The following is a 14,949-nucleotide window of genomic DNA, read 5'->3' as shown; positions in this document are numbered from 1 at the left end:
TAGTCACATGGGTGCACCAATAGGGAAACCAGTTAACAGGCAGTATCACATTCTTCGTAACATTGAAGTGCAGAAATAAATTGCAGCATGGAGAAGGACCAGGAAGGCACAGGGGATTTAATGGCCTCAAAACCTGCCTGCTGTATGCCTGCTTTCCAGATGCAAAATAATTGCCCAGGCATCCAATACTGAGGTGGAGCATGCACACTTACTGCGAGCTAGAACCATGCATCCTCTTTTACTGGCAAATCCAGAAAAGGAGACCCAGGCCTGAAACAGGCATTAAGCATTCTGATAATTATTGGGTCAATAACATTTAAGTGCATGCTCCTGTGTCCTGTTAGTGTGGCAGGCCAGCATGAACCAATTTCAAGGTCATCCACATTTCTAAACAGGATAAAACAATTGGATCTAAGAGAGCACCAACAAACTGCATAAACTCAAACTGGTTAGTTTTGAACCTATCACATCATTTGTTTTAAGAACATTAACAGATTATCACAATCAGAGTCAATCACACTCGTTAATTAGAAGCCGATTCCTCCCCAGATTTTCTCAATAGATTCCTTGTTGGGAATCAGATCCCTTCTTTTAATTCTTTTCTTGTGAGATTTCTCACCACCAAACCTTTTCCATTGGACAGAAGGTGGAAGTTGTCCAGATTTCCCCATAATCTGTTCCCATGGATACAATACTCCTTTAGCCCATTTAAGTGACTGCTCTGAAATTCTTTTACCATAAGGAATGAATACCCAGTCCTTTTGTTTACTCTTTCTGTGGGAGGGTTGCCGAGCCTGGCTCCCTTTTAATCCCATTCCTGGTATTTAAAGGCCAGCCACTTTTCTCCTATGATCCTTCCACAGAGCCTGAAGAAATCTCTGGGCTTGCACAGTTGGCTTGAATCCCTGTGAAAGGTATGCGTCAGCACACAGTGTGTGTACTGGTCATCATATGAACTCCGGATCTCGACTCTGGATCAGGAGCAGGAATTCCAGGCTCGGGGATCCTCACCCTTTTGATCAGATATTGCATGTCATTTAACATGCAAGGGGATAGTGAGGGGTTCAGCTTGTACTAGCATATTAAAATAATTCCAAGAGGTTAGGCACCACCAAGGTGTCCTTTTATGGATTTTGTTGTTGCATTGTTCTTAAGGCAAGATTTTAAAAGCACCAGAGAAGTTTACTCATGAGGAAGATTAGTTAGGTTGGGTTTGCTTTCTTTGAAACCCAGTGGGGTGAGGGAAATTAAATCAATGTATACAAGATTATAAAGGATTTAGACAGTCTGAATAGGAAGGACCTATTTTCCTTCACAGAGACCTTAAGAACTGGAGTGGAGGGGAGGGGGCACAATAAGGTAACAAATGGAAGGATTAAAGGGGATTTGAGGACTTCTTTTTCAGTCAAGAAATGGTGCGGATCTGGAACTCGTTACCAGAAAGGCCAATACAAGCAGAAATCCTCATCACATTTAACAAGTACCAGAATAAGCACTTAATGTACCATGACCTACATGGCTAAAGATTGACAGCTGAGGAATGGGATCAGCCTTCATACCTCCTTTTGTCTGCCATGGATACGATGGGTCAAACTAACTCCAGCCATGCCTTAAGTTTCTCTGATTCTATCTAAAATAATATTTCTCTATTCCCTGATCTTACCGTGATGCATATTATACCTTGTACTAGTCTACACTGGTTCCAGGTCCAGCAACACAACTATTTTAAAATTCTCAGCCTTTTTTTCTGAACACTCTGTACCTTCCCAACTTTGTCACCTCCAATGATACCTCCATATGTCTTCACCCTGATAACCTTTGGTTTCATTGTTCTGCCATTGGTGACCATGTCTACAGCTGCCTAGACAAGCTTAGGAATTCTATCACTAAAATTTCTCTTTGTCTCTTTCCTTCTTCAAGACACCAGCTTAAACCTACCTTTTGGTCACTTGTCCCAATTTCCCTTTATTTTGCTCACAGTCAAATATTATGTTCCTGCATATTACTACATTAAACTGCTATATTAACGAAGTTTGCTAAATGTTTTGAACATTCCCAGAGTACAAGCATTAAGATATGCTCAACAGAATCTAATAATATACTTACTTTGCCTGCATCCACACTGACACTAAAACTGTGTGGAGCATTTTTGGCTTATTTTTCTTCACAATTGCCCACATTGAAAGTGTCTCTACAAGTATTGGCAACTCTGCAGTACTGTGACCAAGTGCTCATTCTTTGTGTCTAAATATTGTAAAGAATATATGGCACTAGGTAACCTACAACCGTCACTACAACTGAACCCAGTCCTTCCGGAAACAGTGACCACATAAATGCACATGACTGAAAGGCCACTTAAAGGAATAAAGTGAACCCCAGCTAAGAACTGTAAATGCCTGTTGTATTATCTCTGGGTAGCATGAATAAACTGTGAGAGAGCTTGGCATAACATTGAGATCTTTGTCATTCACAAACAAGCAAACAGGCCAGTAGTTATACCCACTGAATCATCTTTGAGCTGACGCAATTGCTTCTCACAAATGTCTTCACACATCAAGATATTTAGAGCTTTTTTTTGTTTTACAATCCCAGGCCTGCTCAGAGAATTTTGCGTTTAAGAATAATCATAATGTGGCTGAAACAGTGCACTAGAGTGGCACCATATAGGGGGCCACAGCAGTACAGTGCAAGGTCCCCTTGGCAGCAGTATTCCTTTTCTCAAATGATCCAAGGTATCACAAAGGATAGACAGGGCCTCGTATACTTCACATTGCACAAAGCCTTCTACCTATAAGGTCCCTGCACTGAGTAGTGGAGTGGGGGCAGGGGAGGAGAGGACGGAGTGAGGATTGGATGGGAAGTCAGTTGGGAAGAGGATTGGGTCACTGTTGGTGGAGTGGGGAGAGGGGGATAGGGATAAGGAGATGGTCAGAGATGGGGCATGGTGGAAAAAGAATCAATCAGAGGGAGGATTGCATGGGCAGCAGTGTGGATAGGTTGGAGGGTGGTGTGGGTTAGACAGAGAGCTGATCAGTGAAGCAGAGGGCATCAAGGAAAGAATTTGGGGGATGATTTTGGTCAGTTGAGATGCCAATCAGGGTGAGCAGTTCAGATTAGTCAGAAGATGCGGGGGAGGGGAATGCTACAAATAGAAAATGGAAAGGTTGTAACCACTCAGCAGGTCAAAGAGCATCTGTAGAAAGAAAACAGTGTTTCAGGTAGAAGACTCTTCATCAGAACTGGGATAGTCAGAAAACAGGTTGCATAAGGGGATGGTTAGACAAAGAGAATGTCTGTGATATGGTGAGGCCATAGTTGCTGAGATGATTCCACTGTATACAGAGCCATCTGAGTGACAGATTAATGAAACAAAGGAACACAATGAAGTTGCAAAAAGCAGCTCCAAGCCTCTGCTGAGATCAAAAACTAAAAGGAGAATGCTAGAAATGCCCAGAGTTACAATTACAACTGGATAACCGTATAGATACAGATGGATAAACATACAGCAGAAGTGGCCAATTCTGATACAATCAGAAAAAGATAGATGACCATACAGCAGAACTGGACAATCCTGACACAATCAGAAGAAGCAAGTTATCTAAATTAGATATCGAGTTCTTAAGGCTGCAGATGGAAGATGATCAGTTGTTCCTCAAGCTTACATTAAGCCTCATTGGAACAGCACAGGAGGCCACAGACGGAGTGGTCACTTTACTTCTCTATCCCACTCCCACACTGATCCATCTGTCTGTCTACTCCTGCACTGTTTCAACAAGACCCAACATAAACTTGAGGAACAGCATCTCATCTTTCATCTGCAGCCTTAAGAACTCGATATCTAATTTAGATAACTTGCTTCTTCTGATTGTATCAGGATTGTCCAGTTCTGCTGCACGGTCATCTATCTTTTTAGTCTTCAGCACTCAACAACTTCAGATAACCTGCTTGATCTATCTGTATCAGATAGATTATCCAATTGTAATATTACGTTGGAGACATAAGAAACTGCAGATGCTAGAATCTGGAGTAAAAAAACAAACTGCTGGAGGAATTCAGTGAGTCGAGCAAATAAAAGTAACATTACCTTTATTTTTTCTCTCTACACAGACACTGCCTGTTACCCTGGGCACTTCCAGCATCCCCCTTTTGGTTCAAGGTCTCAGCAACAGCTTGACCTGCATTTCACTGTTGTTACATCCCTTTGTTTGTTTACCCTCTTTCTAACTTCCCTCAATATTTAATCAACAAATTTAAAACTAACTTGTTTTCTCACTATCCTGGTTCTGATGAAGGCTCTTCAACTTGAAACGTTAACTTTGTTTCTCTTCCCATAGATGCTGCCTGACCTGCTGAGTGTTTCCAGCATTTTGATTTTTTATTTCAGTTTTCAGCATCTGCAGTTTTTTATGGCTTTCAATTACAGGTGGAGCTTAGTTCATTGGCTTGGAGGCTTGGTTGGTGGGCATCCAATGGCACAGATGTCAAGATGTGCATTGGATGCTGTTTTATGCCATGGTCTCTATAAATAGCACAAAGAATCCAGAAAAGAAATATGGAGCAAGCTTTTGATAAAATTCTGTTACATATCACACAAAAGCATAGCACCATCCCAATCAAACATTGAGGTCAGGTTTTTGTCCAAATCCCTTTCAGTCTATGTCATGTAGTGATTGTGCTTAGAGGAGGGGGAGGGGAGGCTTGTCTTTCTTTGAAGGACAAAACTACACCAACTCTTAATGTTCACTGTTGCTATGACTACTACTATGTATAAACACAGCGTCTGTCAAAACTGTTTCATTAGTTGGACAAAGCAGCTGCTAAAAGCAGATGAACATATACCTTTTGTTGGAATACTGGCTTGATGGATTATCCGCCCATTAATCTCTAATAAACATTGGGAAGGAGAGGAAGCCAGTTCTGATTAATCACTTGGCCATTGCTTCTCAGATATCCCATGTGACGAGACTACATAATGTTACAAACATCAAAATGATTCCAAACACCAATAACAATAGTAAACGCATTAATCACTCTGCAGAAGTAGTAGCTTTGAATACACAATAGAGCAGGGATCATTTTGACTCTTCTAACTGTCCAGTAAAACAGGAGAGCTTTGGTCTGGGTATCAAAACTCTATGAGAATAGAAATTAATGGAAGTTAGTGGAATAGAACAGAACTGGCAATTAGCACAGAAGATCATTTGATTATCATCTTGTTAATCTAGTATCAGGAATATTAATACACCAAAGTCTGATTAGAATTCAACATATCATTAGTCGAACCTGCTGACTATTTCCAACATTTCCGTTTTTATTTCAGATTTCCAGCATCTGCATTTTTTTTTGATTTTCAATACATTATTAGTCTGGTTAACAATGAGACAACCATTTCTTTGTAGTGGATGCATCTGAGAAATTACTACAGCCACGGCGCTTGCTCAGATAAGCAAGAGGTCGTGTCTGACATTGATTAATTACCAGTACTGCAATGCACAGGTGCACTGAGCTGTGATAAAACCTAACAAGAAAAATCATTCTCAAGACCACCTTATTATGCAGGATTGAATGACAGAACATAGGAGCTTCCAGGGAACTAGTTCCCAGAAAGGAACACCACAGATTCAGAGTCTACACCTGCTCTACAGTTAGGGATAACTGCTTTTCTCCTCCTCAGCTCCAGGGATGTTGTGGTGATCTGACCTGACTGATGTTCTAGCTGTGGTTAACTAATTGCATGACACAGGAACCAAAATGGGCTTTCTAATTGCATAGAGTTATAGAGAGATACAGCCAACTATCATGCACCCACTTTTACACTAATCCTACGCTGATCCATTATATCCTTCACACATTCTCCTCCCCCCAGATTCTACCACTCATCTGCACACAAGGGGCAATGTATAGTGCCTAATTAACCTTCCACAGTCACATTTTTAGGATGTGGGAGGAAACCCATGCAGTAACAGGGAGAACATGCAAACTCCACACAGATAGCACCAGAAGTCAAGATTGAACTGAGTTGTTGGAGCTGTGAAGCAGCGGATCTCATTGCTGCACCACTGTGCCACCCATAGCTTGCTACCCTGCCACACAGGTCTTTATTCTCTGGACCAACAAGCTCAATCAGGACTGGATAAAGTTAAATTCATAGCGTCCTCTACTTATATTTCAGATTCTGATCTCTTAGTGATCTAATAACTCCAGCCCAAGAGTTCCATTGCACTGGATAGATCGCTTATTATTTGAGAACATAAATTTATGTCGTTAATTTAGTCTTACCTTTCTCCACATAGACTGTGTTGGCAGGAATGTGAATCTAGTTTCCTAAAAAGAAAGAAAAAAAGATGTTTCATGAGCATTGAATCAAACAATAAGATAGATCTTCCATTTCTCCAAAACCACTGTTTCCTGCCCCTGGGCCATGCCTTTTGTTCAAGTATAGCCCTTGGCCCAGTCTTCCATTGGGAGCCTGGTTCCCAGCTCTGAAAGCAGCACAGGGCCTGTGCACTCATAGTAACCCCATGCCCAGGCTCTGCTATCAAAACTGTCAGTGTTCACTGACTGAATGCAAATGTCTTTGACATTCATAAATAGTGACACTTTGAGTTGTAAAAAAAATCTGTTAAAAGCATTTACTATTTTTTACATTTCAAATACTAAAAACATGAATTTAGAACATTGAAAGCTAACTGCAAATAAATAGCAAAGAGGTAACTACATCCCTTTCTTGCCACAGCCAATGTCTCCCATTCACTGGAATGGGAACTGCTGTGTTTGTGCAGGTTTAACCCAGTGGAGGCTCAGAGAATAAATTTGCCAGCCTGAGCTGAGAAACCTCTGTGCTGCCACAATGGACCCCCAGGGAGTCACTCTGCAGCACAGGGGCAGCTGCAGCAGAGCTGAAGGCGATGCCACCAGTTTAGAGCAACGGCAGGGTGAGAACCAAGGACTTACACCAGGATATCAAGAGAAGTTCTGATGTTTTCCCTCACTTCATCCTTTATCTCACTGCTGTTTCCAGACTTGACCGCACAACAACACTCATATTTTAACATATTTCATTTTGCAAGCGGCACATTGAGTATTCTCTGAAAGCTGCAATAAAGCTTTACATGAATGCAAATCATTCTTTAGGATTACCACTACAAGCACCACAGATAAAATTAAGGGCATTTGTAAATGATGTAGTCTTTTTAAAAAATTCTGTGAGACGTGCTTCCTGCAACTTTAAATTTTACATTACTCTTGCTAATATTCTTAATATTCTGATTTATAGTCTGTCAATTGATTTGTGTTACGAGGCCATTAAACTGCTCCCAGCAGTATTTTTTGCCCTTTGTTATTTTTGTACTGATTCTACATCTCGATTAAGATTTCTTCTCTCCACTGCCTTAATGTGTTACTAGGAGAACTGTATTTTAAGTGGCAGAGGGAAGAAAAATAATGAGTGAAAAAAGAAAATCACCATTAAGGCAGTTGAGAGAACAGATTTTAATCAAGATCTTATCCAAGTAAGCATCTGTGGCTAGACAAATTTGTAATGAGGGCATAAAGCAGAAGAGAGAACTCAGAAGTGGGAAAGGACATCAGTGGTAGAAGAACACATAAAAGAAATGAGAAACTATAGGCATTAAATGATGGCATTAGACATATGTTATTGAGCTGGTTAAAACACAAAGAGAAACGTTTGCATTTATATAGCAGTTTTCACGGTCTCAACATGCATGGGTACAGTGGTAGTGCTGTAGCTAAATTACCAGACCAGTAATCTAAAGGCCTGGCTTAACTAACCAGAGTCACAAGTTCAAATGCCAACACAGCAGCACTGAAAAAAACATAAATCTTCTGGATTGTCAAAATATCCATCAGGTTCACTAATGGCCGTTAGAGGAGGAAATCTGCTGTCTTTGTCTGGACTGGTTACTCCTGACTCACTGCAATATGGTTTTCTCTAAGTTAGTCCAGCAAGACATTCAATACATTGAAAAAGGATAACATAAGAAAGACCATCATCAATCTCAGTACCAGTATTGCAAAGTTGTTCACAGCTCAGTTGACCTTGCAAATGCAGTACAGCAGTTCACAACAAGAGTAACACTGAACACGCCTAAAATGAGGTGTCAACTCAGGGTGAATTACAACAGGAAGTACCCAGTCTAGTTTCCTGATGGGCATATCTTCTACTAGAAATATGTCTAGATTTCAAAATAGGCGCAGAGCACTTATTCTGCATAAAAAAGTGAGATTTCTTTTTTGCTAATCCAATTTCCAACTGCCATCCACAAACAAACTTGTTGTTGGATATTTCAGTTGTGAGGCAAACCAATGCCTAAGCCAACACTAACCAGCATCATGATCAACTCCCAATCCCTGCCTGCTCTGTAACCGTTGTTTTATTACTTCATCTAATTCCTTGTTTGGATAGAATTGCTGTATCCTCAACTGTCACATTTAATAACTTGAAAAGATATGACATCAATATTATTTTTATTCCAAAGTTATGACCTTCATTAGTCAGGGCACTGAGTATAGAAGTTGGGATGTCATGTTGCAGTTGTACAAGACATTGCTGAGGCCACATTTGGAATATCATGTTCAGTTTTGGTCGGCTTGCTATAGGAAAGATGCCATTAAGCTGGAAAGAGTGCAGAGGAGATTTACAAGGACGTTGTCGGGACTTGAGAGACTGAGTTAGGAGAGAGGTTGAGCAGGTTGCAACTTTTTTCATTGGAGTATAGGAGAATGAGGGGTGATCTTAGAGAGGTGTATAAAATCACGAGGGGTATAGATAGGGTAAATGTGCACAGTCTTTCCCCAGGGTTGTGGAATCAAGAACTAGAGGGCATGGGTTTAAGGTGAGAAGGGAGAGGGGAGAGGGGAGATATTTAATTGGAACTTGAGGGGCAACTTTTTCCACCCAAGGGTGGTCAGTATATGGAATGAGCTGCCAGAGGAAGTGGTTGAGGCAGGCACATTAACAACATTTAAAAGGTACTTGGACAGGTACATGGATAGGAAAGGTTGAGAGAGATATGGGCCAAATGCAGACAAATGGGGCTAACTTAGATGAGAATTTTGGTTGGCATGGACCAGTTGGCCCGAAGGGCTCATTTACAATATATATATGCTATTATAAGATATAAGATAAGACATTTATTTATTAGTCACATGTACATTGAGACACACAGTGAAATGCGTCTTTTTGCGTTACTGAGAATGTGCTGGGGGCAGCCCACAAGTGTCGCCACTGTTCCGGCACAAACATAGCATGCCCACAGCTCCTAACCTGTATGGCTTTGGAATGTGGGAGGAAACCGGAGCACCCAGAGGAAACACACGCAGACACGGGGAGAACGTACAAACTCCTTACAGACAGCGGCGGGAATTGAACCCGGGTCACTGGCGCTGTAATAGTGTCACGCTAACCGTTACACTACTGTGTCCGTGCTGTATGACTCCTTGACTCTATAATAATACAGCAGTAGTTGCAAAGGTTGCTAACAAAATGAGCAGAATTCAACTTCTCCTGTTGCTCAGATTCACAAACCCAGTTTATCCCAATGTTCCCATGAAAAGGAAAAAAAAGGTCCACATTGGATATTATAGCTGCAATAATATTATATCACTAGCCTTGTAAACTGTCTTCTGAGGCAATGTGGCATTTGCAATTCCTTTAAGAACTATCCGGCAGAGGATTGCCGTTATAGCACTCTTGGTATTGGAGTCTGAACACTCACAGGTAAGTACCTAAAAACAAAAAGCCACTCAGGCTGCACTCTGCTGTGCCAAGAAACCCTCTGCTGGTGCTCCTGCAATGAAGAATCACCCATGGCTCAACATGGAGAGACTGCCTGTGAGGTCTGGTGTTGGGCGGACCAAGGTGAGTGGCGATGTTACTCAGCAATGAGATGTGGGGCTCTGGGCTGCACCCTAGTTGACACAGTGAGTGTGGGCCATTGCTGGGGACTGTTGACAGATGACAGTTTCTCTTATTGGTCAGTCAACACATGGAGCAGATGCTGCCAGTCCCCAGCAATGGCCTGCACTCACCATGACAGCCAGGGGGCAGCACCGAGTCCCACACAAGAGAAGTTGAGGCCTGGTCAATCATGATCACATTGAATGGCAGAGCAGGCATGAGGGGGCAGGTGGCCTACTCCTGCTCCTCTTTTCTTGTGTTGTGTTCACATCTCACTGTTTGGCCCAACTCAGCCAACACCAGCCCTCACAGGCAGCCTTGGCACAACCGAGCCATGGGCAATTGTCTGCTGCAGGAACACCTGAGAAAGAGGTTTACACCATGTTCCTGTACAGCAGCACTGTCAGTAATAAACCCTTGTTATATAATGTTGCAGTGACTCCTTTTAGTGCTGTCGCCACCGCTGCTTTTGTTCTTAGCAATGCAACCTCTGCACTAAATGAGGTCCAGTTTACAAAGAATACTTTTAACTTGGTGTCAGATTATGAAAATTCTTTCGCTTAGTACCACGTGCAGACTGTGTGCGAGCTGTGTGCTTTGTACCTCTGGTAGCTCAGACCTCTCACCGGCCTGACCGGATGGTGCAAGGCAGGGCTGTCCTGATAAAACTTTATGTGGCCGGCAATTCAGAAATGGGACATGAACCTTCCCAGAAACCAGCCCATTGACTCCAACAGTCTGGACACTGACTTGAAATGGCACACTTAAGTCAAGACCTTCCAACACGGCCTGTAACACATGAAGGAAACAATTTCACTTAAATGACATCTATATTATTTTTATATATACAAATGACACCAAACTTTAAAATGTAGTAAGCAATCAGGAGGATGGTAACAGACTTACAGAGCGCAGCACAGTGAAGTTTGCATACACATATATGGCAGATACAGCTTCATGCAGACAAGTACAAGAGTTTCCCTTTTAATCGGAGAGCTAAGTCAAGCCATTATGAAACACCTGGCGCAATTTTAGAGGGAATAGAAACAGAGATACCTGGAGATGCACATGTGGCATTTTCACAATATTTATGGTACTCATAGTACGGCATGTTCACAGTATGAATTGTAACTGTACAACTCCAGCTGGTTAACAGATACCAAACCATGTGACTGACCATAATCAGGGTGCACAATGTGATGATATCACTGCCAGTTTATATTGCTTACCTGCCCAGTATAAGCCTTCTTTGCACTGGTTCTTGACCCCACGTGCATCAGTGTTTATGTAACCATTCTAGTGAAGGACCAAACTAAATAAAAGAACCCTGCACACCCAGTACATGACACAATGGTGGCATGCAAATATCTGAAGATGACAGGACAAGGACAGAAGGCTTTTAAAAATTCATACAGGAGTTACCAGAAAGGTGCCAGGGAAGTGGGACTTCAGTTATGCAGAGAAACCGGAAAAACAGCAGGGATTGTTAAGAACCAATTTGTGGAGAGGTTCAAAATCATGAAGGTTTAAATAGAGAACAGCAGTTTGCAGTAGCAAAGCGGTCATTTATCAGAGGATAAAGATCGAAGGCCATTTCCAAAAACCTGACTGAGAAGAATGGAGCTTTTATTTATCTATGTTGTAACTTATGATAATCTGAAATGAACAGAATGAACAGTGAAGTGACAGGCGGGAAATCATCCATTAAAATGAAGCCTTTTGTGAAACTGATGCAGTGCTGATGCTGATTGTCAAGGAGTCTTACAGTCATGGGGCATGGAATCAGGCCCTTTGGCCCACTGTGTACGAACACTGTGGAGCAACTCTTTGTTGAAAAATTAAAATTTCCTACCGGGGATAACTGGAATATAGACTACAATTTGAAGACATTTGTTCTGATTAAAATTAGGGCTGATGAAACTTGAGGTCTCACTGAAAACAATGAGATGGAGCTCAGAGCATGAAAGGTGACAATGGAATACTATTGAAACCCTTCAGGTCACATGGAGGTGGTATCACCATTAGAAAGCCTATTATTGATATTTGTCCCCTTTTGATGTTTCTTTCTGATATTTTAAAAGACAAAAGTACCACACTATTACTCACTGCTTAATAATTCATTTCCTGGTGGTATTAACTGTCCTAGATATTCTGCATAATAGGGAGACTCATTTATTTTCTAATCTGCAGATGGTATGCTTCACCAGGTCCCTACTTACCTCCTATCAGAATCCAGGAATAATGTTCAGTCTGCACATCCATTTACAGGTCGGCATATTGAAAGGACATTCAATTATCAAACAGATATTCTGTTGATTATGCCTTGCCAACCCAAAGCACTAGGGACTGTTTTGGAATTAAGGCACCTTTGGCATGGCCTCCACCAAATACAGGAAAATGCCTCTGACAATGGTTAGTTTTCTGATCCCTGGCTCATTATCTAAGGCTGACAATCTCCACTGGGGACACACCAGGTGAGAATACATTGGCCCATGATAGCTTTGCATTATCCCTTGTGGCCATGGCAAGAGAAGATGTTTAATTCCTTTCATGTATGGCTTTTGAGCCATTTAAACTTTAAATAGTCTGCTACAGCTCTCGATGGTGGGAACGATTAAGGGCCTAGTACAGAGTTTGGAAAGAATATAATGAGACTAATGGTGCTTATCAGGATTTCATTGTAAATGGGCAAAGACGACAGACAAGGTAGGATGAGTGATCATGCACAGATATCTAAAAGGCACTTGTCAAGATGTACAGCTCTGCCTCAACTGCTACAATGCATTGAGTGGTGAGGTCGCTGCACTTCCCAGAGAAAATTAACTCTTATTCATTTCAGGCTAAAACCCTGTTAATCACATCAAAGTGTTAACTATTATTAAATAATTAACATGGGCACCAATGAACTAAGGGATGTCACTCTTTCATATTTTAATTGTTGAAGATTTTAAAGTATAAATTTTAAAGTTAAAAAAAACCCTTTCAATCTTCCTTCTGCCTCTTCCTCTGTGGAAACAATCTTCTCTCTCTATTTGTCCTCTGTAGGTTACTTGATATTCAATTTACACTGCCTTTGCGTGCTCTCACTTTCTCAATCCTTCAGTCTGATTGAATAAAGAATTACATGCTTGCTTATCCTGCGCACTTAGCTCTCAGATGCCTGGTATCATTCATAACCTTTGTTGGTAGCTCATGCTTTCAGCATCTGGCTGTGCCAAATATTGGTATTGGTTTTAGTTTATTATTGTCACTTGTACCGAGCTACAGTGAAAACTTGTCTTGCATACCAATTGTACAGGTCAATTCATTACACAGTGCAGTTACATTGAGTTAGTACAGAGTGCATTGAGGTAGTACAGGTAAAAACGATAACAGTACAGAGTAAAGTGTCACAGCTACAGAGGAAGTGCAGTGCAGATAGACAATAAGGTGCAAGGTCACAACAAGGTAGATTGTGAGGTCAGAGTCCATCTCCTCGTATAAGAGAACTGTTCAATAGTCTTATCACAGTGGGGTAGAAGCTGTCCTTCTCCCTTCTTACGATTCATTGCAATTCTTGTGTAAGGGTCAATTTAACAAACAGCTAAGCTGCTCGTAAGTGCAAACTTACTCCTTTAAGTGCAAATTTTGGATTTCAAAAATCTCCTATGTGCTACAAAGTATTAATATATTTTGAAATGCAAAGCATTAATTTGTAACCACTGTGGTACATTCTTAGCAGCTTAGTTTCCATCTCCCTTTCAATCCTAATTTTGGCAGCAAATTCTTGGGGCTGCATTGGAGCTTTAGTAGACTGTACAGTCTCCAACAAATGGATCAATTTCTTGGCCATTGTCTACAATAAAAATGATTCACTTGTTTTTGTGTGACAACAAGATATGATGTGATACATAGATAAATACTAATGACAAGGGAAAGGATTTCATCTGCTTTTTATGAAAGTTTTGTCTTGGTTTTCCTTCAAAGGCACAGGATTCTTCAACATTCTCCCAGGAAAAGGGGCTATGAACTATTCCTGCAAACACTTAGGAAATCTCCCATTGTCCCATATGGCTAGTTGGAACCTGCATTTTGTACAGCACAGCATATATGCTTCTGGCAAGTAATAGAACGTGATGGGAATCTATCACCTACCACTCCACAAAACAAAAAACAAAATGCAAAAAATCAACAATTCCTTGAAAAGAGGGAGTGCAGGTAGCAGACCATGCAATGAGTCTTGATTTCAATTCCCTAAGGAATGCAGGAAGGAGATTAACAAAGAACAAATAGGAAGAATAATTAGAGGATGACAACCTTAATGGTGCTGATAATATATAGACATGTTGGGACCATTGGATTTCACAGTACTAGGTTAGTCAAAGATTTAATTAGATGTGGCTAGACACAATGAGGGCTTCTCTGCATATTACCCTATAATGTAAAAAATGCTGTATTACTCAATGTAGATGGTTTATATGTTTGAAAGACATCAATTTTTATAATCCTTTCAGGATATTCTTTGTATTTCAATTGAACATTGGCAATTATAAATTGTGATCTTTTGTCTGGTACTCTCCAGAATGTATTTCTATATATATAATGCTTTACATCCAACAAAACAGACCATAAATACTCAATCATATACTGAAATAATACAGTACAATTTCAAACATTTTTTCTTGATGATAAAATCTCACAGATCTTTATTACAGGATAACATTTCACAATTGAATGTTTAAAATACATTTTGGGAGCACTCTCAGAAATTAAATATTTAATTTAAGGAAAGGAAAACAGTCCTTTCTTAGACATAACAGTGAATAGTGTGAGTGGATTAAAAAAAACTCACCTTTGTGCAATCCGATCCCTTTACTGACTTGTGAAACTCTCCATCGATGAATATCTGCCAAGTAAAATAAACATCACAGTTTGAAGGAAATTTTAACAATTTATTGTAAGATTGAAAACCATTTGCGAATAACAGAAGTCTGTGACATTGGAAGGTCTTCGATACCATTAGGTTTGAAAAGGAAATACGTCCAGAATTA

The 14,949-nt window shown here is 40.7% G+C and overlaps 1 protein-coding gene across 2 annotated transcripts in view; it reads right to left on the bottom strand.

The window, feature by feature from the left end:
• LOC127567306 (uncharacterized) overlaps positions 1–14,949 on the bottom strand; it is a 48,744-nt gene that overhangs the window by 25,506 nt on the left and 8,289 nt on the right. For both annotated transcript variants that reach the window (XM_052010034.1, XM_052010033.1), the window contains exons 4-6: positions 14,751–14,804; positions 10,523–10,708; positions 6,280–6,324 (exon numbers count right to left, since the gene is read on the bottom strand). In XM_052010034.1, the coding sequence (XP_051865994.1) occupies positions 6,280–6,324; positions 10,523–10,708; positions 14,751–14,804 (285 nt within the window). The remainder of the gene's footprint in view (positions 1–6,279; positions 6,325–10,522; positions 10,709–14,750; positions 14,805–14,949) is intronic.

This window comes from Pristis pectinata, chromosome 2 (assembly GCF_009764475.1).
Source record: "Pristis pectinata isolate sPriPec2 chromosome 2, sPriPec2.1.pri, whole genome shotgun sequence".
Classification (NCBI taxonomy): Eukaryota; Metazoa; Chordata; class Chondrichthyes; order Rhinopristiformes; family Pristidae; genus Pristis; species Pristis pectinata.
Note: the sequence above shows the minus strand (reverse complement) of the source record. Positions and strands in the feature narration are given on the sequence as shown.